The sequence below is a fragment of the Ailuropoda melanoleuca genome, chromosome 14 (genome assembly GCF_002007445.2).
Source record: "Ailuropoda melanoleuca isolate Jingjing chromosome 14, ASM200744v2, whole genome shotgun sequence".
In the NCBI taxonomy this organism is placed as follows: domain Eukaryota; kingdom Metazoa; phylum Chordata; class Mammalia; order Carnivora; family Ursidae; genus Ailuropoda; species Ailuropoda melanoleuca.
In genome coordinates, this window is record NC_048231.1 from 55,783,133 (window position 1) to 55,805,426 (window position 22,294).

Below are 22,294 nucleotides of genomic sequence, written 5' to 3' on the forward strand. Positions count from 1 at the left end.
AACAGCTATCAACACGAAGCTTGGGTGATGGTTAGCTTTATTTTTTTTAACAATAAAGTATTTTTAAATTAAGATATGTACGGTCTTTCCAGGCACAATGCTATTGTACACTTAAAACACTACAGTATAGTGTAAACATGACTTTTATATGCAGTGGGAAACCAAAACATTCATCTGACTTTCTTCAATGCAGTAGTCACTTTATTGGGGTGACTAGGACAGAATCCACAATATCTCTGAGGTGTGCCCATACTCTACGGGACCAGGAATTTTTATTTTTAACAACTTCCAGGTGATTCTAGTGTAGGTAGTCTAAATACCGTATTTTGAGAAAGATTGGACCAAAGGGGACAAAAAGGTGATGAATATAAAAAAGAATATATAGTCTGATTTACAAAATATCAGTGAATCATTTGCAGCATATAGCCCTTGCCTTCAGATGGGTGGGGGTGGTCTTCCCCTAGTCATCAGTAGTCTCTCAAACATGTCTACCTTGTTTCCAATATAGTTCCCAAACAAAACTCAGAAAGAAAGACAAGATCCCCCGTGGACTAAGTTTCCATTTCCTATCTAGGTTTCACTTTCTTGAAAGAGAAGCTTTTGCCTGAAAACTGGACACTACTCATCGTCCCCTTATAAGGCAGCTGGCCTGTCATAAAGGTGGGAGTCAGCATCCCCATCAGAGATTCAAGTAGCTCATTTACTTTTACATAACCACATAAATTAGGAAAACAAGGACAACCTGTATTTTTCACATTCCGTAACATCTTTATTTTTTAGTTCTAAATGCTCTCATCAGTAATTTAGTTAATTTGACCTCAGCCAAGCTCAGGACTGTTCCTCTTCCCAGACCCTCCTTCCGCATGAGGCGAACATCATCCCCTAATGGTATTTCGCTCCTCATGCTCTGCTATGTGATCTAGAAAAGAAACACTCTCCAAAGGAAACAATAAATGTGCAAAGATAGAACTGCTTAAGTTATGCTGGGTACACTGCGCAAAGAGAACCAAGCATCCCCATTCCCCATCATACACAGATGAAATGTGGGCTTTTTAAAGAGAGTTAGTTGGAACAAAATATGTGCAAACACTCTCAATTTTCATGTTTTTGTTCTTCAGTTTTAGAGTAGATGTTTCCTGCTTCTACAGCTGTTGGGTGTGTCCCTCCTTCTGTTCCTGTGATCTAAACCTAAAAAAAGGCTTCTCAAAAAAGAAGAAAGAAGTTGAGTAGAGTCGCAAGTCACCCACACACACGCATACACACACATGGTGTATTACAGGGTCCCACGAACACTTTAGATTTTTAGATTCACAGTATCTCAACTCTTCCCATTTTAGAGAACATTTTTGGCTTATATTACAAAACTCAACCTGTCCAACCCTGTTGCTTTTTCAGAACAAAGGAAGTTTATAGTAAATAGTGTATTGTCTCTAATTTTGCTTGCGTAAGAAGAAAACTGCTTACAACTCAAAGCCAAATTCCTCAAGGTGTGTTCTAGCACAAAGCCAACCACAACAGGAAGGGGAAGTACATGGTATCTTACATTTAATACGATTTTGTTATTCTCTTCCCATGTGCCAAAATCTCCTCACAGAGTAAAGTATCCATGGGAGTGCAGGAAATAGCTTCAGCTACGCTGGGCAGCCTCCAGCCTCTACACAAGCCATAGTCCCCCTTGGTCTGCTTTCATGGAATTTTCCTTGAGGGCCCCTCTAGAGCTACAACCCCTCTGAGGCTTTTCCATGGCCTTCCACTCAGCCAAATTACTTTCCCCAACCAGGACCTTTAATCTAATGGGAGCCTGAGAAAGTGCAGCGCAACTCCGCTAGCCGTTAGGCTGTGATAAACAAGGTTTTCAACAGGACTTGGGTCCACAGAACTATGTTTCTAATGAAACACATTGAAGACTCCACAGCAGTTGCAAGCAAGGTTAGCAACCCGTCTCTTCTTAGAACCAACCAGCACAAACACAAACCCTATTCTATCTTACTGAGACACCCCTGAATCAGTTTTTCCTAACAAGAAACCCCAGGTACGACTTGAGGGCCTTTTCTTTGGTTGGGGTGCTATAACTGGCTTTTGTCAGTTTTGGGTAACTTCTTCAACTCTCAGAATGACTGTCCTGCAGAATTGAAGTCTCCTTATTTTTCCTTTCCCTAGAAGCCACACTATGCCCCTCACTTGATCAAGCTCCCCAAGTTCCCTTTCTTTGCCCCAGAGTAGAGCTTTCCTTAAGGAAAGATACCAGGATATGCTGTTCTCAGTTGCTAGTTACCCAATTACTGAGCTTGTCTTCACTTACAGATGGAGAGTATCTACCACAGGCTGATATGGGATTTCTTGCCTTTGACACCTACTGCTTGCCCATCATCTTCCTCCAGAGGCTTGCTGCGGGATGTGTGAGAGCCCCTTCAGCCTCTCCCCCTCCTCCACGGCCAACTTTATATCCGGCCTGATATAATTCCACATCTTCTCCTGCATGCTTGAGAATGGACAATTTCAAGTAATCAGCTTGAAGTAATCCACCTCTCCATATTTCTTTTCCAGAATATGAGGCAGGAGGGTGTAGGTATGAGGGCAGATGTGGAATTCCTTTTCCACGGTCCAAATAACTTGGTGTCTAAGAAACCACGCCTCTCAAACAGACCTAATCTCATCTTCCCCAACCCAAAACTGTCAGATACCTAAGAAATTAGTTTTACAACCATTCCATTTCTCTACTAGCATATGGGTGGAGTTTTGCGTTGTCTGTCCTTGTGAGCAAAGACGAAAGGCCTTTTCTTATGAGCTTGGGAAACTAACTTGTAGAGAACAAACATTCTTTTTTTTTTTTTTAAGATTTTATTTATTGGGGTGCCTGGGTGGCTCAGTTAAGCGTCTACCTACAGCTCAGGTCATGATCCCAAGGTCCTGGGATCAAATCCCACATCAGCCTCCTTGCTCAGTGGGGAGCCTGTTTCTTTCTCCCCCTGCTTGTGCTCGCTCTCTCTCTCTCACTCTGTCAAATTAATAAATAAAATATTTAAAAAATATATATTTATTTATTTGTGAGAGAGAGAGAGAGCGAGCACAAGCAGGGGGAGTGACAGGCAGAGGGAGAGGGAGAAGCAAGTTCTCCGCTGAGCAGAGAGCATATTGTGGGGCTCGATCCCAGGACCCTGGGATCATGACTTGAGCTGAGGACAGGCGTTTAACCAACTGAGCCACCCAGGCGCCCTGAGAACAAATATTCTGTCTACTTCTCAGTCCTAAAGATAAGCAGGCAGTAATTTTTCCTTGTAACCATACTGCTCTGGTTTGTGTCCTCTTTCAGACATAATACCGAAGGACTTCCTTAAGGTGAGCTCGTTTCTGCTAGTGAACAAACTAGCTTCCTCAGCACGGGTATCTTTCTCCTTTCTTAGGAGTTGAAAGTCTTGCCAGTAGAGAGCTACTCATTACCCCACCCTCCACCACAATGGAGCTGTCACCTCCCTTTCACAGGCAAACAACTCAGGGGCCTTCCCTATTTGTATCTTACCCCTGCAATGGTCTGGTGGGTGGAGTCTTCTGATTCAGAGCTCATATCTTCCTCCCCAGTCAGAGGTTGGGAGGTCTGTAAGAGGTGACTATCTCACTATCAGAACCCTCTCACAGATTGCTGGTGGAGCTTGTCCCTAATCACTCTGTTGCTCAACATGAGCCATTTACAATCCCCAATTTAACTGCATCTCCCCTGCCCCACCACACTGCAGCCTTGCTAAGTGTGCCACGCCCTTGGCAATTTCACTGACCAATATTCCATTAATTTACAGATCCTTTCTCTCTAGTTGTGTTATATTTTGCACAATTCCTCAGCTCCTCAGAGATTACCTGACTTCCTGGATACCTTGCTAAATTGCTTCACAAACTCCCATGTCCTCACAATTCTTTTTACTGATTTTCCCTGGGAGATCTCTCTTCCTCCTACCGAATGGCTTGACGCCCCAGTGATGCCACACAGAGAAAAATCTAATGAACACCCATGAAAGTCAACATGATATGATAGTTAAGAGTAGAGGTTCTGAAGTCAAACTCCCTGAATTCGGTTTTGCCCTTCCCTAAAGAACATTACCATTTACTAACGAGAACTTGATAAAATTACTTAGTCTTTGTTTCTCAATCTATGAGAGATCAAGTAAATAAAAAATAATTGTGGAAACCTTAGTTATATAGTTGATAAGGTAGATCTGATTGATAATATATCCAATTAAATATCCTAAATATCCTAAAAAGGACTCAATTGCCCATAAATACTCACAAAAACTGTTAGGCCACAAAGAAAATCCTCAGCAAAGTCCAAACAGTAAACAGTAAAGACGGTATTCTCTAATTACAACACAATATAACTAAAAATTAATAAAAATCAGGGGAACAAAACTTCAATGTGGAGATTTAAAACCACTTTAAACAATGCTTAAAACAAAGAGAAGTCACCAACTGAATCTGTAGACAACGGTAACATACAAAGACTTGTGATGTCACTCGCTGCAGCCAGCCTGCACTCCACGTGCTCCTGTGTCTCAGCCTCCCAGCTCCTCTGCTCCCAGCCCCTGCGGGTGGCAATGCAAGAAGAAATCACCACACTAGTCATTGACAATGGCTTTGGCATGTGTAAAGTTGGCTTTGCAGGGAATGATGAGCCCTAGACGTGTTCCCATTTATTATTGGGCACCTAACACCAGGGTGTCATGGTGGGCATGAGGCAGAAGGACAGCTACATGAGTGACAAGGCCCAGAGCAATTGGTGCATCCTGACCATGAAGTAGCACATGGAGCACAGCATGGTCACCAGCTGGGATGACCTGGGGAAACCTGGCTTCACACCTTCTATAGTGAGCTCCATTATGAGCTATGTCCTCTGGAAGCACACCTGGGACTGCTGACTGAGGCAACAGACAGAAGATGACTCTGATCATGTTTGAGACCTTCAACATGTGGGTCATGTGCATGGCCATCCAGGCTGTGCCGGTCACACCTCTGGTATTGTCATGGGCCCTCGGGATGGGGTCACCCACAGGGTGCCCATCTACTAGGGCTGCACCCAGCCTTAGTCATCCTGGGTCTGGACCTTGCTGGCTGGGACCTGGCTGACTTCCTCATGAAGATCCTCCCAGAGCAAGGCTACAGCTTCGCTTCCACCACTGAGCAAAAGAAATCACGCATGAATTCGAGAAGAACTCTGCTATGTCACCCTGGATTTGCAGCAGGGATGACCACCACTCTGTCCTCCTCCTACCAGGAGAATTACAAGCATCCAGACAGCCAGGTGATCACATGAGCAATGAATGTCTGTACTGTCCAGAGGAACTCTTTCATTTCTCCTTCCTGGCTGCTGAGTCCTGTGAGACCATATCCATGAGACCACCTTCAACTCCATCATGAAGTGTGATGTTGACATTGAGAAGAAACTGTATGTCAACGTGGTGTGTCTGGTGGGACCATCATGTACTCTGACATTGCCGATAAGATGCAGAAATAGATCACTGCCCTGGCTCACAGCACAATGAAGGTCAAGATCATCACTCTTCCTGAAAGTAAGTACTTAGTGTGGATTGGGGACCCCATCCTGGCCTCACTGTCCACTCTTCAGCCAATGTGGATCAGCAAGCAGAGGAAGGACAAGTTGGACCCCTCCATCATTCACGGCAGGTGTTTCTAAATGGGCTGCGAGAAGATTCACAGCATTTGCTGCATGAGGTGATTCAGAAGTGTACGTTTGCTTCACCTCCTGCTGGTCTCATGAAACTGGAATAAGGCTTTGAAGAGAAATTCATCATTGAAGGTTGTATCTGTTATTAGCACTGGATTTAGAATTTGCTGCTGACTTTGAGGTTGTATTCGGGTATTCCCTCGTGTATGTTTAAAACCCTGCATATATCTTTGATTTAAATCCTTAGTACATGTGGCTTAGTCACTTGTGAGGTGATAGGACATGTTTATGGAAGAGAAATCCATTTGCTCGCTGAGAATTTGCAAAACCATCAATTTCTTGATATGTGCAGAGTATTAATGTGTAGAACTGACTATTCCAGGATTTCTCGAGAGGCTGGCAAGAGTTCTTGGGCCACTTGTTATTTCTGTCTTGCTTGTCTTATAGGGTCGGCAAAGTCCAAGACTTGTCACTCAGTTTCCTTTCTTACCTGATATTTCCCTGCCAGAACATGGTGGGTCCTTACTTGCCTTGAATTGGAAAAGGTTTTGCATTGACACCTGCAAATTTATTCATCGTTTTAATCTATGTTGTTCTCCAGGGACCATCCTGTTTCTGAGAGAGCCAGACTGGTGAATTAAGTGGAGATATGATAGTGAATCCTTCACCACGTCTCAATCCTTCAGGTCTTTAATGGTGCCGTTAATGTCTGCCATCCTCCCTGGTATATGATGTTATTTTTATTTACTATCTTGGCGAAGCTGGCATTTTCAGCAGTTTCCATTAGGGCTTTCCTCATTATTACCGCTTTTATGCTTGCATACCATATGCTTGCATACCATATTGTGGGGTTGTGGGGTATACTCCAAATCCCAAAAATACTAATTTCAATTATGTACTTGGGGGTTGAGGAAATGACTTTTGGGTGGGTCCATAGACCCAAGGGGTACATGATGAGCCAGATTTGAGCCAGGACTCTATTAATTAGTCCTTGTAGGCTCTACTCTCATAGAGGGGCCATCTGTGTTGGTGCTTTTGGTTAATGTCAACTCATATCCTGTGTCAAATAGTCCTAAACAGTCTGGTTAGTTTTCTTTTCACACTGTACAATCACTCAAGTAAGTGGCTGTGGGTCTCATTGGGGGAAGGACGGGGGGAATCATCACCATATACACTTGCCATGATGTCGCTAGGTCCCTCCTTCTGGAGACTCAGCTGCCTCTTCAGTCAATGGGATTCATATCTGAAAGTGGCCCAGATCTGGTAACTGAGCAAGGGATTATGACTTTTTATAGGGATGACCATCCTTAGCCCCCTGCTCTAATACTCTTGCTTTTGTTGATTATAGAGTTAAAAAAACACACTTGTTCAATTTCACTGTTAACGTAAAACTACTCTAAAAAATAGTCTATCAGTTAAAGAAAAAAAAAAGGTTACCCCCTCCTTGGTATATTTCTTTAGATTTTACTATCACAGAGAGTAGGAGAGTGTCGTTCTGTCCTTCTCTTTTGCCCCTGGGGATATCATCTCTATTAACCACCTCCACAACTTCTTCAGATTAAGCCCCTTAAACCACTTTTCTGACCTTGTCCATCACTGTGGGCAGCCTCCTGGCCTTTGCCCATTATCCCCATGGATGTTCATGAGCTCATCTCTCTGCCTGCCTCTTCCTCTGTCAACCTGGCCTGTAAAAGAGCTACCACTGGACTTCCTAATGATATGAACTCACAGTTTGTAGTATATTGATACAGATAGAAATATATAGATATGTGTATGTACGTGAATACTTATATTTTCTAGCTCCATCCTTGGGGAAGGACTGGAAACACTGGCATGTTAGGAGCAATGGATACATACAGTGCTCAGGTCTTGGTTTCCAAATATCATTGTTCATTAAGAGGGACCAGTCAGGGGCGCCTGGGTGGCACAGCGGTTAAAGCGTCTGCCTTCGGCTCAGGGCGTGATCCCAGTCATCCTTGGAGAACTGGCCAATTCCAGGGATTGAGCAAGGAAAGTAAAGACTGGGCCTGAAATATTGGATTGTGCCAGAAAGCAAGTAAATACTCGAAGAAAGACAGAGAAATGTCAAAAAGGATAGAGCAGTCAGCCTGAAGAGGTCTCCCACTGGTCAAACCTGGGACAATTTAAACATCAGATAAATAATGATAGTTATAGATTATAATACATTGATTAAAATAAGACTCCATGGGTCCATACTGATATAAATAAATGAAAAGGGAAAGTTCTTCCTTAGAGTAGAATGGCAAGTGATTAGTGTAGAAGTAATGAATAATAGAAGTTAAAAATCACTTTCCACCTAAAAATTTCTAGAATTAGAAATTTAAAAATCAGTGTATAGCAGGTGGCTATAGTTAACAATACTGTATTGTATATTTGAAAGTTGCTTAGAGAGTAGATCTTAACAGTTCTCATCACAAGAAAAATGTGTAACTGTGTGATGATGAGTGTTAATTAGACTTATTGTGGTGAACATTTTGCAATATACACAAATACTGAATCATGTTGTACACCTGAAACTAATATGTCAATTATTTCTCAATAAAAAAATCATTTTTAACTATCATAGTAATAATTCATTCAAGAGACATAGATGTTAAAACTAGTGGCTGAAAGCTTAATGATAAATATTTACATAGCCCCAAAGTATCCTCCTCACTTTTTTTTTTTTTTACACAGAGGGAGGAAGAGAGGGAGTTGGGGGAGAGGCAGAGGGCGAGGGAGAGAGAGAGAATCTCTGCCCAGTGTAGAGCCTGATGTGGGGCTCCATCTCACAACCCTGAGATCATGACCTGAGCTGAAATCAAGAGTCGGATGCTTAACTGACTGAGCCACCCAGGCACCCCTCCTCCTCACTTCTTATTTACGAAGAGGAAAATCGTAACTTTGCACATACTAACAAAATCAAGTGATTAAATTACATTAATGGTACCAATAAACATCATGTACCTTTCGATGCAAATTACTGAAAAGAACGTAACATCATTTCTGTGGTGTCCTGCAAGAAACATATCCTATCTAACCATGAGAATAAATTAAGCAAAAATTGAGGGACAGCCTATAAGTTGACTAGACACTTCAAAAATGCCAAGATCATGAAAGTCAAAGATATAATGACCAGCTCTTCCAGCATAAAGGAGAGTAAATAGATTTGACAACTATTGGAAGTGTGATCCTGGAATGGATCCTGGACTAAGAAAAAAAATCCTAATAAAGGACATGTGGCAAAATTCAAGTACATTCCATAGATTAGATACCAACATACCAATATTACTTTTTTGTTTTATGTATTTATTTGTCAGAGAGAGAGAGAGAGCACAAGCAGGGAGAGCAGCAGGCAGAGGGAGAAGGCTCCCTGCTGAGCAAGGAGTTGGGTGTGGGACTCGATCCCAGGACCCCAGGACCATGACCTGAGCCGAAGGCAGATGCTTAACCGACTGAGCCACCCAGGTGTGCCCGGTATTGTTTTTGATAATCGTCTCTCTCTCTCTCACTTTTTTAAAGATTTTATTTATATATTTAACAGAGATAGGTACAGCCAGTGAGAGAGGGAACACAAGCAGGGGGAGTGGGAGAGGAAGAAGCAGGCTCATAGCGGAGGAGCCTGATGTGGGGCTCGATCCGATAACGCCGGGATCACACCCTGAGCTGAAGGCAGACGCTTAACGACAGCGCCACCCAGGCACCCCACTTTCTCTTTTTAAAAGATTTTATTTATTTGAGAGAGAGAGAACCTTCTGGCAAGTAGCATTGCTCAACCATCAGATGCTTTCAAGTAATTAGCAGTTTGGAAACAGAACTATTGCTGGAAGTAGTCAGGACTAGGTGTGCCATCTACAAAAATGCCAAGGTTGGTATTCCTTATTGATTGAGAGGTTGAACTGTATGATATCTAAAGCCTTTTCTGACTGTAAGATTCTTGGAATTTTTAACTGGAATAATATCTGCCTCAATGGTGTTAGTACTGAAGATAAGCATGTCCTTAGGAATTCAGAAGAAAACTGTAGAGTGAGGAAAAAAAAAATGTTGAGTGAAAAGTGCCCTGCACATTTACTGATCACTTTTGTCTCTTGAACATGTTCTAGGTTGTGCTTAGGCAATTATGTCTGAACTTAGTATGTCATTTCTGTCATTTCTAAGTCACTATTAGTCTTGCACTATGAATTATACTTAACTAGTGGTGACTTTTAAAGTAGTGCATCTCAGATTTTAATGTACATACGAACAACTTGGAGACCTTTTAAAGATTCAGGTTTGGATTCTGATTTTGATTCAGTAGTCAAGCCCATTAAACTTCTAGAATAAAATATAGATGAAAATCATAGTGATGTTGGCAAAGATTTCTTGTGCTTGGCAAAGATTCCTTAAAAACCTCATAAAATGCAGAAAGTATAAAAGCAGCAATAAATTGGGCTTCAAGAAAATTAAAAACTTTTCCTTTTCAAAAGATGCTATTAAGAAAATGAAAAGGCAAGCCATAGACTGGGAGAAAATATTTCCAAAGCATGTACCAGACAAAGACTTGTACCTGGAACATATAAAAAATTTTGCAAATCAGTAATACGAAACAATCCAGTAAAAATACGGGCCAATATTCAGAGACACTTCGCCATGAAGATACATGGCTGACAAAAAAGCACATGAAAAAACGCTTAATGTTAGGGAAGTGCAAATTAATATCACGAGATAGAACCACACCCCCTTAGGATGGCTAAAATTAAAAAGACTGACCATACCACATGTGGGTAAGGATGTGGTGCAACTGGAAGTCTCATACACTGCAGGTAGAAACATATGGTACCATCACTTTTGAAAACATTATCTAAATTTCATAAAAAATTTGAATATGCACCTACCCTGTATGAACTAGCCAGCCCAATCGTAGGTATTTACCCAAGAGAAATGAAAGCGTATGTCCCTATAAACACTTGTACGTGAATATCCATGACTTTATTTGTAAGGCAAAAACTGTAAAGAATCTAAATGTCCATCAACAGGCGAATGGATAAACAAACTCAATATATTCATATAATGAACACTAGTCAGCAAAAAGGAATGAGCTACTGATAATCCAGTGTAATGTGGACCTCAAAATAATCTCGGATCTCAAAATATTCCGAAAGAAGCCATACAAGCGTACATACTATTTTACTGATCTACAGTAGCAGAAAGGAGATCCGTGTGCCTGGGGTAGATGTGGTTAAGTGTCAGGGGAAAGAGACAAAATTGCAAAGGGCCACAAGGAAAGTTTTAGTGGTGATGGATATATTCATTAGTTTGATTGTGATGATTTTATAGGTGTATATGGATGTCAAAACTTACGAAAAATTTAAAAATGTATAGCTTATGTCAATACACTATAGAAAGGTTCAGATTCTGATTCAGTAGGTTTGGGTGGGGTCAAGAGCCAAACTCCCACGTGCGGCTAATGCAGCTGTTTCCATACCATATTCTGAGGGGGCAAAGCTCTGAGTTGTCTTTGTCATAAACAGATATGTCATTTGAGTGCACAACGGATACATACGGCTGGTACCATACCAGTTAGTGCAGATAAAATATTTCCATCATTGAAGGAAGTTCTCTTGGATGTTAATGGTCAAGATTCTTGAGTACATTGGTAACTATTAATCCTATTAATCTTGTCCTATCATCTTTTTTTTTTTTTTTAAGATTTTATTTATTTATTTGACAGAGACAGAGACAGCCAGTGAGAGAGGGAACACGAGCATGGGGACTGGGAGAGGAAGAAGCAGGTTCATAGCGGAGAAGCCTGATGCAGGGCTTGATCCCAGAACGTCCGGATCATGCCCTGAGCCAAAGGCAGACGCTTAACGACTGAGCCACCCAGGCACCCCTATTATCTTCTAACTATAACCTGTTTCTGTTCATCCCACCCTCTCAGGCTGCATGCTGTCCTCTCATAAAGCTTTGGTGGAATTCCATTTTGGGTTCTTATATTGCTTACATTTCATTTTATCATGTTCTTCATTTTGACTTGCATCAGTTGTAATAAAGTTTGAATAAAAGTTCAACTAGGGGCAGATGTCAGTTGAATGTGAATCTGGTCTAACAATTTAGACAAATAATCTTACATTCTAATATGACTTCCTCACCGTCCAGAACATTCATCTTACTGTGGCTGGCTGTAGTCAGGATTGTGTACTGTTACAAGTTTGTGTGTGACTTCTACCCCTACAAAGAGGTGTGACCAGAGGTAAATCAGGTTTCTAGATATGAATTCTCATCTCTAAAATGAGGGGATTGAAATATTTTATTATTTCTTTTGATTCTCACATTCCATATTCTTCTGCTCATTTCAGAGTAATGGTGGCATGAAGCCAGAAAGAAATTTAGCTTCTTGGCTCTGAATAAGGAATGAGTTGGACTATGTTTTTTAAAGAGCCTCAACTTTTTTTTTTTTTTTTAAAGATTTTATTTATTTATTTGACAGAGATAGAGACAGCCAGTGAAAGAGGGAACACAAGCAGGGGGAGTGGGAGAGGAAGAAGCAGGCTCATAGTGGAGGAGCCTGATGTGGGGCTGGATCCCATAACGCCAGGATCACGTCCTGAGCCGAAGGCAGACACTCAACCGCTGTGCCACCCAGGCGCCCCTAAAGAGCCTCAACTTTTGTATAGGTTATACCAGACTGGCAAACTTTTGTGTAAAGGGCCAGATAGTACACATTTTTGGCCCTGCAGCCATATGGTCTCTGTCACATATAATAAACATTGCCACGGTAGCGCGAAAGCAGTCATAGATGATATATAAATGAATGGGTGTGACTGCATTTGGCCCACAGTTTGCTTATTTCCTGGTTTAGATCAAAATAACTATCTTCTAACCATCTGAAGTTAGGTTGAGAAATCAGGGAAAAACACATTTTGTTTATATAATTTTATTAACTCTGGATACATAATATAACTAGTCTTTCACATCTAAAGATAACAATACAAGTTATCATAATTTTAGGTTATACAGGCTTTAAATTAATGAACTAGATTTATAAAAGATATAAAAATATTTCACAGGCTTGGGAAGATACGGTCATAAGACTTCATTGAAAGGAGGGGTATAAGATATGTTAGAGATTTTTCTAACCTACAAAGGACATTTACAAATTTACACTGTTAATAAAGTTCTTGCTTAATCAGTATTTTATCTTCATTCATCAGAAGGCTTAATTAGAGCAGCTTTCTTCTTATACTTGTCTCCAATCTCTCTAATATTTTCCAAGAGATCTTCAGACATGTATTCTTCATACTCTCTATCAACTTTAACAATCTGCTCCTCAAGATGTTTCTAGTGAAAACAAAGAATTGTTAATGAAAAAACATTAATTTCTTTTAAAGAGTTTGTGAAATATACAAACAAGTGGTAACATTTCTAAGAACAGGGAATGTAAGGGATACTCTTGAATCCCCTTTTGTGCCCTTTCCTAATCATATCCCCATTTTTCTTCCCAGAGCCAACCACTCTCCTCAATGATGCTTTTCTTTATACTTTTACCCCCCACCCCATACAGATATGTATGTATGTATCTCTAAACAATATACTAGTTTAGTGGTACCTGGCTTTAACATTCATATTTACTGACATTAAATATAATGTTCTATGACTTTACTCCAACCAGTATTTTGATTCATTGATGTTAATGCAGATAGTTCATTTATTCATGTACTACCAAATAGTTTTCTATTGCATGAATATATCGATATTTATCCAGTTTACTATTGATGAATTTTAGTTTATTTCCAGGTATGGTAGGCTGAATAGCAACCCTCTCAAAGACGCCCATGGCCGAATCCCCAGAATCTGTGAATATGTTATCTTACGGGACAAAGGAACTTTACAGATGTGATTAAGGAGTTTGAGAAAAGGAGATCATTCTGCCTTGTCCCAGTGTGTCCAATGTAATCACAAAGGTCCTGGTAAGAGGGAATCAGCAATGTGAGAGTCAGAGAAAATATAAGGACAGAAGAGAGGTTAGAGGGGATAGAAGATGCTGTGCTGTTGGCTTGAAGGTGAAGAGGCTGCAAACCAAGGGGTGTAGGTGGTTCCATAAAAGGGAAAAGGCAAAGAAATTCCTTCCTAGAGTCTCTAAAAAGATTGTAGTCTGGAAGGCCCATTTTACACTCCTGACCTCCAGTTATATAAGGAAACAAATCTGTGTTGCTTTAAGCCATTAAGTTGGTTGTAATTTGCTACAGCAGTAACAGAAAACTAATATACTGGGTTATGTTTTTTACTACTTCAATTATAACAAATTTCAACACACGAGGTGGCTTAGGGCACCAGAAATTTATTTTCTCATAGTTTTGGAGGCTTGAGGTCCAAAATCAAGATACTGACAGGGCCACTTTCTCTGAAGGCTCTAGGGAAGAATCCTTCCTTACCTCTTACCAGCTTCTAGCAGTTCTGGGCAATCCTTAGGTTACAGCCGTGTTACTCTAATTTCTGCCTACATCTTCACACGGACTCTTGTAAGGATATCGGTCCCTAGACTGAGGGCCTACCCTCATCTAGTATGAACTCATCTTAGCTAATGACATCCACAAAGACCTTATTTTCAAATAAGAGCAGATGATGAAATTCTGGATACATACACATGAATTTTGAGAGGATACTATTTAACCTAGTACAGTACTCCACCACAGTGTAAAAATTTAATTAAATACCTAGAATGGAACCGCACCATTTTATTAGGGATTGCCAAATTGTTTCCTAAAATTGTTAACATCAATTTACAACCCCTGCAGTATAAATGAAAACTTGCATTTCTCCACGTTCCTGATGGCATTTAGTATTCTCAAACTTCAATTTTCTTGCCAATTTCTTGAGGGTGGGTGGTAGATCTTTTCCTGTTTAACAGCCACTTTAGCTTTCTGTGAAATTCCCATTCAAGTCTTTTGCCCACCTTCTGTAATTATTTTTCAGAGGTCATCAGGTATCTGGATGCTATTAGTTGTTTTGAAAAATATCATCTACTGTTTCGTCGCTTCTCTTTCCACTCTTTTTTTTTCTTTTAAAGATTTTATTTATTTATTTGTTTGTATGTTTGTTTATGGAGAATGATGGGGGGAGGGGCAGAGGGAGAGGGAGAAGCAGACTCCCAAATTAGCAGGGACCCCGATACAGGGCTGATCCCAGGACCCTGGGATCATAACCTAAGCTGAAGGCAGAAGCTTAAATGTACTGAGCCACCCAGGTGCCCCTCCAGTCTTTCTTTGTCTTTTGATGTAGAGATCTTAACAAAGCTGAATTTATAAATAATTTCTTTTGTGGTTTGTACTTCTTGTGTCTAATTTAAGAACTCCTTTACAACTCTTGAGGTGTAAAGATCGTGTCTATAATTTTCTAAAAGTTAAAAATTTAGCCTCACATTGGGGCACCTGGGTGATTCAGTCGGTTAAGTGTCTGACTCTTGATTTCAGCTCAGGTCATGATCTCAGGGTTGTGGGATCGAGCTCCACTTCAGACTCTGCACTGGGAGTGGAGCCTGCTTAAGATTCTCTCTCCCTATCCCCCTGCCCCTCTCCCCAGCCTTCATTCTCTCTCCAAAAAAATAAACTTAAGTTCACATTAATTTCTTAATCCACCCCGAAGTGATTTTTGTCTAGGGTTTAAGGTAGGAATCCCAACTCCATTAATTGGCCAATTCATTTCACCCCACTAGTCTGCAATACAACCTCTCTTATAAATTAGTTTCCTGTCTATGCTCATCCATCTTTTTCTAGACTCTGAATCTGAACTTGGTTTATATGCATCAGTACTACAATAGGTTCGTTATTACAGCTTTATAATAATTTCTGAATATCGAAACAGACAAAAAAAGATTTTGTGCCCTTCAAAGATGTAGGAGTCTGGAACAGGAGTCAGCAACCTTTTAGGTTTTGTGAGCCACATGACCTTTGTTGCAACTGCTCAACCCTGCCATTGTAGTGGGAATGCAGCCATAAAGAGTACGGAAGTGAATGAAGTGCCTGTGTTCCAATAAAACTTTATTTACAAAAGCAGCCCCTGGGCACAATTTGGCCTGTGGGCTGTAGTTTGCTGTCTCCTAATCTAGAATATCAAGCCACATACAGGACCTGCACGGGGCTCCAACCAGGAACTACTCAAAGAAACGTTTTACTTCAGAGGAAAAATATCCCATCTAAAGATACCATTAGATCCACAATCCTCTATTTTCTTCAGTCTAATTTCATCACTTGTAAAATTCCCCCATATTAGGTTTTAAAGACGATTGGTTGACTTTAGGGGCTCCTTCCATTGCTTATTGGCTAGTTGTGAATTTTACACAGTGCGAAGTAAGTGCTCTGTAAATGCAGTCTGACCTTGAACAACAATGGACCATAGAAACTAAAAAATAATAATCTATCGTTAGGGTTTCAAATCTAACTTCATGTTAACTGATTAAACCTTTGACAGTTGTGGTTACCTTTCACATAAATCCCTCGTGCTAAATCACTATAGGGCTAACACTGAGGTCAAACTAATTGTTACAGATAATGGAAAGGATGTTGGCAATGATTTAGTACAACCCTCTCATTATACAGATGAAGAAAGTGAAGACCAAAAGAAGCAAAATGACACATATGGGCAGACTTTCTCAATTTGAGCCAACCATCATAGGTTGTGAATGAATTTTCCTCTTATGCATTTATTATACATCATCCTTGAGAGAACAAGAAAGTAATTACTCAAATAATTATCTGGTCTGTGGTTCAAATTAACAAGACTGGTTGAAAAAGGATCTATGAAGGTTATAGAGCCACTAAGTGGGGAGAATCCAGGTTTTCTGATGTAGGATCCAGCATATATTTCCTAGTTCTTTACACCAAACAGGGAAGAGCACTAGCAAAGAAGAAAATGCAGTTCAATGTCTTTCAGGAGAAAGGAGGGGAAGTAGGATATCACATGCTCTGTTTTCAATAAATGGAAGCCCATCAATGTGATATAATGAGTTTTTTTCTCTTAAACCATTCACAATTGGAAATATATTATCACCTGATAGACTATCAAGGAATTCGTTTAGCAATTTATCTTGGCTTCTGGGCTCTGTTCAGCAGGTTGGAAGAATAGTATTATTGTTGAAATTTTAACCTATGCTTCATGTTTCATAAGTACTTTATTCTATATTTTATAAGTACTTCACACAAAATTAATGGAAAGGAAAAATATTTGTCATAACACACGCTCTTTCATCTTAATCTTAATGAAACCTTAAATGTGTTGATGTTTTCAGTATGTAGAATGTGGCCTGGCATATCATTATATACTACTGATGTAATAAATACCATTAATGTTGTTTATGTGAACAAAACAGATTACTTTATGAAATGCAGATGTTCCTTACACACCACTAAATAGGACTCTTCTGATGACTTTTTACTAGAACATATTTTACATAGGAAAAAAAATTTATCATTTAATTTCTGTAGAAATAAAACAGAAATATAATTTTGAAAAGCTTTATTAGAATGTAGGAAAGACATTCATACACTTACCTCCACAGAGCCTACATGTGTAGCAACCATCTCTAAAAGACGCTGCAAGTTATTTCCCACTTTTCGTCGTTCTTCAGTTGTGGTTTGCACAACTAGTTGGTATCTGTAGAATAAAAACTATTGTTTGAGTTGTCTAGGAAAAAACCTAATGCATCAGTTCTAGTGAGCTCACTTCTCCTTTTCTTATTCAATAAAACCAGTCTGTGGGGTATGCGCTGTTTGCTTCTCAACCATTAAAACAGCAAAGATCCTCAACCATTAAAACAGCAAAGATCCAAGCAACAAAACAAAAAAGCACCAACACCTTGTGCTTTAACATATAAAACCTGGGAGCAAATGGTCTTGATTGAATCTCCAGAAGGATTGTAAACTTAAATGCTTTCAGGGAGAAGGCATTCAATACATTTGAGTGGGGGAGTGGGAGTCTCCCTTTTAGGCATGCAAATTCAAATTAAAAACAAAGACTGCAGGCCAAAAAAAATGCTTCAGCTGAGTTTTTTATCCCTAAACTACAAATAAGCAAATGAAGAGGTTTGATTTTCTTAAGGGCTGTACTTCTAACCTCAAAGTCAGATTTTTTTAGTTGAGGACCACTTAATTAAGACTTTAAAAAAAAGAGCCTATGGATTAACTATTCAATATATTGACTTTATAGAGGTTGCATGAGAGAATTATATACACAAAAGCAGAATACTCTTTAAAAAAGGGATGTCACCATTTTAGATACTGTTAATACACAATGTGGCTAAAACTCTTCCAATGTAAGTTTTTTTTTTTTTTTAAAGATTTTATTTGTTTATTCGACAGAGACAGCCAGCGAGAGAGGGAACGCAAGCAGGGGGAGAGGGAGAGGAAGAAGCAGGCTCATAGCAGAGGAGCCTGACGTGGGGCTTGATCCCATAACGCCGGGATCACGCGCTGAGCCGAAGGCAGACGCTTAACCGCTGTGCCACCCAGGCGCCCCCCAATGTAAGTTTTAAAATAATAGGGAAACCAAGAGGGAAAACTTAAGAACTAAGAAATGTAACAATACGGTTAGTTTTGCTGCTTGTTTGGAAATATGTATTTGTTCCAATTGGATTGTTATATTATGTAGCAATTTAAGCATAATGCAAAAATTTGTGTTTGCTTAAATGCCATTTCTTTCCTTTTTTTTTTAAATTAATTTATTTTTTTTAGTAATCTCTACACTCAATGTGGGGCTCAAACTCACAATCCTGAGATCAAGATTTACACTCTAAAAAAAAAAAAAAAAGTTTCATGTTCTTCCCACTGAGTCACACGGTGTCCCTATGCCATTTCCTTCTTGAGAAACACGAGGTGAATGCAGAAAACCACACTCAGTTGAATCCAGATGCAAAGGAATATACAAAACACATAAACACACATCTCAAATGTGTACCGGCTCCCTCAGTTCATTGCATTATGTGATGAGTCACATGCATCCAAATCTGGTGCTAAACTTTCTATCTGATTTCAGATAATCCTTCTTCCACCTCATCTCAATAATCTAAAAGCTGCAACCCTTTGAATGCTCCTTTCCCCAAGCAAACTTCAGGTCTCTCTAAGACAAAGTGTCATATTTATCATAGCATTTATGTATTTCTTAACCATTTAACAGGTGTACATTGTGCTAACATTTTAGTTAGGTTCCCATCTTTTGTTTATGTGTGTCACTGACAGAGATTTTGAGTGTTGTACCCAATCCCAATTTTACTATAAGTCCTGATTTTTTATTGCTTGATTTTGCAGTGCAGTGATTATTATGAAGGCACATATTGTGTTACAGTAGAATGACCATATAATTTATAGTACATAGTTTACTATATATGTAATTTCTAGAAAGTATAAATAGTAACCAAGAGCCAAAATATTTCAATTGATTGAAAATTTTATGTTGTTCTCAGGGTTTATTTATTTATTTAGTTTTAAAGATTTTATTTATTTATTTGACACAGAGAGAGAGGCAGCCAGCGAGAGAGGGAACACAAACAGGGGAGTGGGAGAGGAAGAAGCAGGCTCCCAGTGGGGGAGCCTCATGCGGGGCTCGATCCCAGAACACTGGGATCACGCCCTGAGCCGAAGGCAATGCTTAATGACTGAGCCACCCGGCGCCCCTGTTTTCAGGGTTTAAAAGCCATTTATTAATTAGATGTAAAAATGAATGATTTCTTAGGGGGCAATAGCTATTATAGCAACAGAATACTGGGACAGTATTCCAAGTTACAAGCTCTTTTTGTGCATGTTCTATTCACTACTTCCTCTTCCCCAAATAGCTCTATAATATAAATTAAAGCTAATAAACATAGATCTAGTTTTACAGAAATGTTAAATAATTAATTAGAAAATAAACATTATAAATCTTGGTTACACAAACTTACTCTCGCTGAATGGCATCTAATTCATTCATAGCTTCACTGAGGCCATCGTTAACAGCGCTCTCCAGCAGATGCTTGTGTTTCTCCAAGGACTCCAGCTCACTGGCACATTTCTTGTCCTCTTCTTCAGCTTCCTATCAAGACAAGGGCATGGCTATGGTTTTTGATGTTTATGTTCTATATACTTCATATACTATGAATACTCCATATACTAAATATACTCCACATACCATATATATGTAACACGTTACAAAAATCAGCTTGCATCATCATTTGTATTCTCAGAATGTGTATCGTCTTACACGTAAGACTTTATAATGCTCCTTTGGGAATTTTATACTATAAACCTAAATATGACCTTCTCAACAGGCCTATATAGAATTCATTCAGCAGTATTTTCAAGTAGGTACTATAGGAAACATTAGGATACTGATTTAAATATTTCCTGTGATCATCAAAGAGGCCTTTTATATATGCAAAAATGTGCGTAACTTTCACACTACTTTTATTTCACATATGTATTCATTATGCACAGCCAAAGGAGCCCAAAGTCATCAACTCGTAGGTTTCTCAAGATGAAATATGAAAGCCTTTCACTGAAGTGCTTTAAGAGGATAAATGCAAGTACTGTCATGGAGAACATATAAAAAAACAAAAATGATTACCAATTGCCTCATATTTCACATGTAGATCATATTACTGTGGTGTATTTTCTAAAAATTTCTCACTGCTTAACAAAATGTATAGGCCCTAACTACAACACAAGGCCAAGAGAGTTTTCAATTCCTGATACTTTGTTGGTATAACTAAGTAAAATATATTAGTATGACTAAAATTTTCACAAAAGTTATATAAATGGTAATGAGCAGTCATCTGAGTGCTTCCCTAAGTAAAATGCTGGCCAGAAGATGGATGGATTAGTGGTGGTGGGAAATGAATCCTATTATTTTACCCACATTCCAAATTTCATATAAATGATCTTTGGAATTTGGCCAAGATAGTCAGTTTGCAATGACTCTTTACTGGCAATCACATACATGAAGTTTGTGTTGGAGGTTTATGCTTTAGGAGTACTTAACACTAAATTTCTATAAAAAGGTAGAAGAGATTACATTTAAAACATGTTTTGGTCTTGCAAGCATACAGAATCTCATATTCAAGTCTAAAATATCAATGGAACAGTAAACATGTTGTAGTGTGAAATAGCTCAATTCAGGAAAAAGTCCTTTAAAAGAACAAAATAGGGCGCCTGATGGCTCAGTTGTTAAGCGCCTGCCTTCGGCTCAGGTCATGATCCCAGGGCCCTGGGATGGAGCCCCATATAGAGCTTAGCAGAAAGCCTGTTTCTCCCGCTTTCTCTGCCTGTTGCTCCCCCTGTTTGTGCTCTGTCAAATAAATAAGTAAAATCTTAAAAAAGAAGAAAAAAAAAAGAACAAAATAACTCCTTATAATAAACTTTAGAAGATTAGATGAAACTTAAATATAAGTTATAGGATAGCTTAAAGATTTTGTTAGATGTCAGAACAGGTCAAGGCTTACCTATATAAACTGTGGCAAAGTTCTTACCTTAACTTTTTGTTGGTAAAGATCATCCAGCTTTTGAACTTCTTCTTTCAGAGTTCTTACACCTCTCCTGCTTTCTGTTATCATTGTATTTAACTTGGAAAAGAAAACTTTGGTTGAGAAATCATAACCATCCATCAAAAACATTTTAGTAAGTTATAAAACTTTCATATTACTGACTGAACCATGTTATTTCTAGTCCTTTTGGATTCTCACGTATCATTTGTCCCCAGAATTTATTATTCCCCAAAGAGGAGTTAAAAAGCAATAACAACAACAACAACACACACACACATACACACCCCCCTTACGCTTTTTGATGTACAATACTTAAATGCAGAGTGGCATTAGTTAGGAATCAAAAATCTGGCTTCATTCTCAGTAAAATAAGGATACCAATAACTTTTCCACTAGTTGCTGTGGAAGTGTTTTTAAGTTCTCATATATATTATATAAATATCATATGCATTATATACACTCTTAACATTTTTATATTAATTAATACATGTAAGTTGTTTTTGCCCTCTAGTTTTGAAGTCTAGCTTTAGTTAGATTTGATCTATTTTATTAGTTATCTAGCTTTTCATCTGCGTGTTTACTTTCTAGGATGTTAAAAAGAAGTTTTCATATTGATTTTATTAGATCTTTGCTAACTGATTATTAGTCAGTACATTCTTCCAAAGAGTAATAAATTTAACACATTTAATCTCATTAAAGTTTGAGCTTTAAGATCTGTTGAAACCAAAACTAAAGAAAAAAAGTGTTTCCAAATTTTATTTCCTGCCAAATTTCATTTCCTGCTAATACCGCTAATACCAGTTGAATGCCAGTAATTAATATGGAATGTTTTCCAGCTAGACCAAGAAGAGAATATTTGCTGTAGGAAATAGAAAATAGCAAAATGTATAAATAAGCTGGATCTTTCTTTAAAAGGACAATTCAACACATAAATGAAGTTACAAAAAAATTACATATACAAATTTTTGGGAAAAATTTAGTGAAGCAATTGTTATTTGGTAAATGATAGGATGGTAAAATGGATATCCATTTTTTAGAGAAACTTGCATATACTTTTAATTCAATTATCAAGAGTCTCTTTGTAGGGAATATTCCTCTCCTACTTCACAAATGAGAAGAGTTGGCCAGAATGAATG

General features: G+C 38.9%; 1 protein-coding gene across 1 annotated transcript in view; it reads right to left on the reverse strand.

Annotated features, from left to right (window-relative positions):
* Nucleotides 1-12,543: 12,543 nt before the first annotated feature.
* NDC80 (NDC80 kinetochore complex component) overlaps nt 12,544-22,294 on the reverse strand; it is a 50,077-nt gene continuing 40,326 nt past the window's right edge. The window contains exons 14-17 of the mRNA XM_011233410.3: nt 21,144-21,236; nt 19,581-19,711; nt 17,200-17,302; nt 12,544-12,991 (exon numbers count right to left, since the gene is read on the reverse strand). Coding sequence (XP_011231712.2) covers nt 12,854-12,991; nt 17,200-17,302; nt 19,581-19,711; nt 21,144-21,236 — 465 coding nt within the window. The 3' untranslated portion in view covers nt 12,544-12,853. The remainder of the gene's footprint in view (nt 12,992-17,199; nt 17,303-19,580; nt 19,712-21,143; nt 21,237-22,294) is intronic.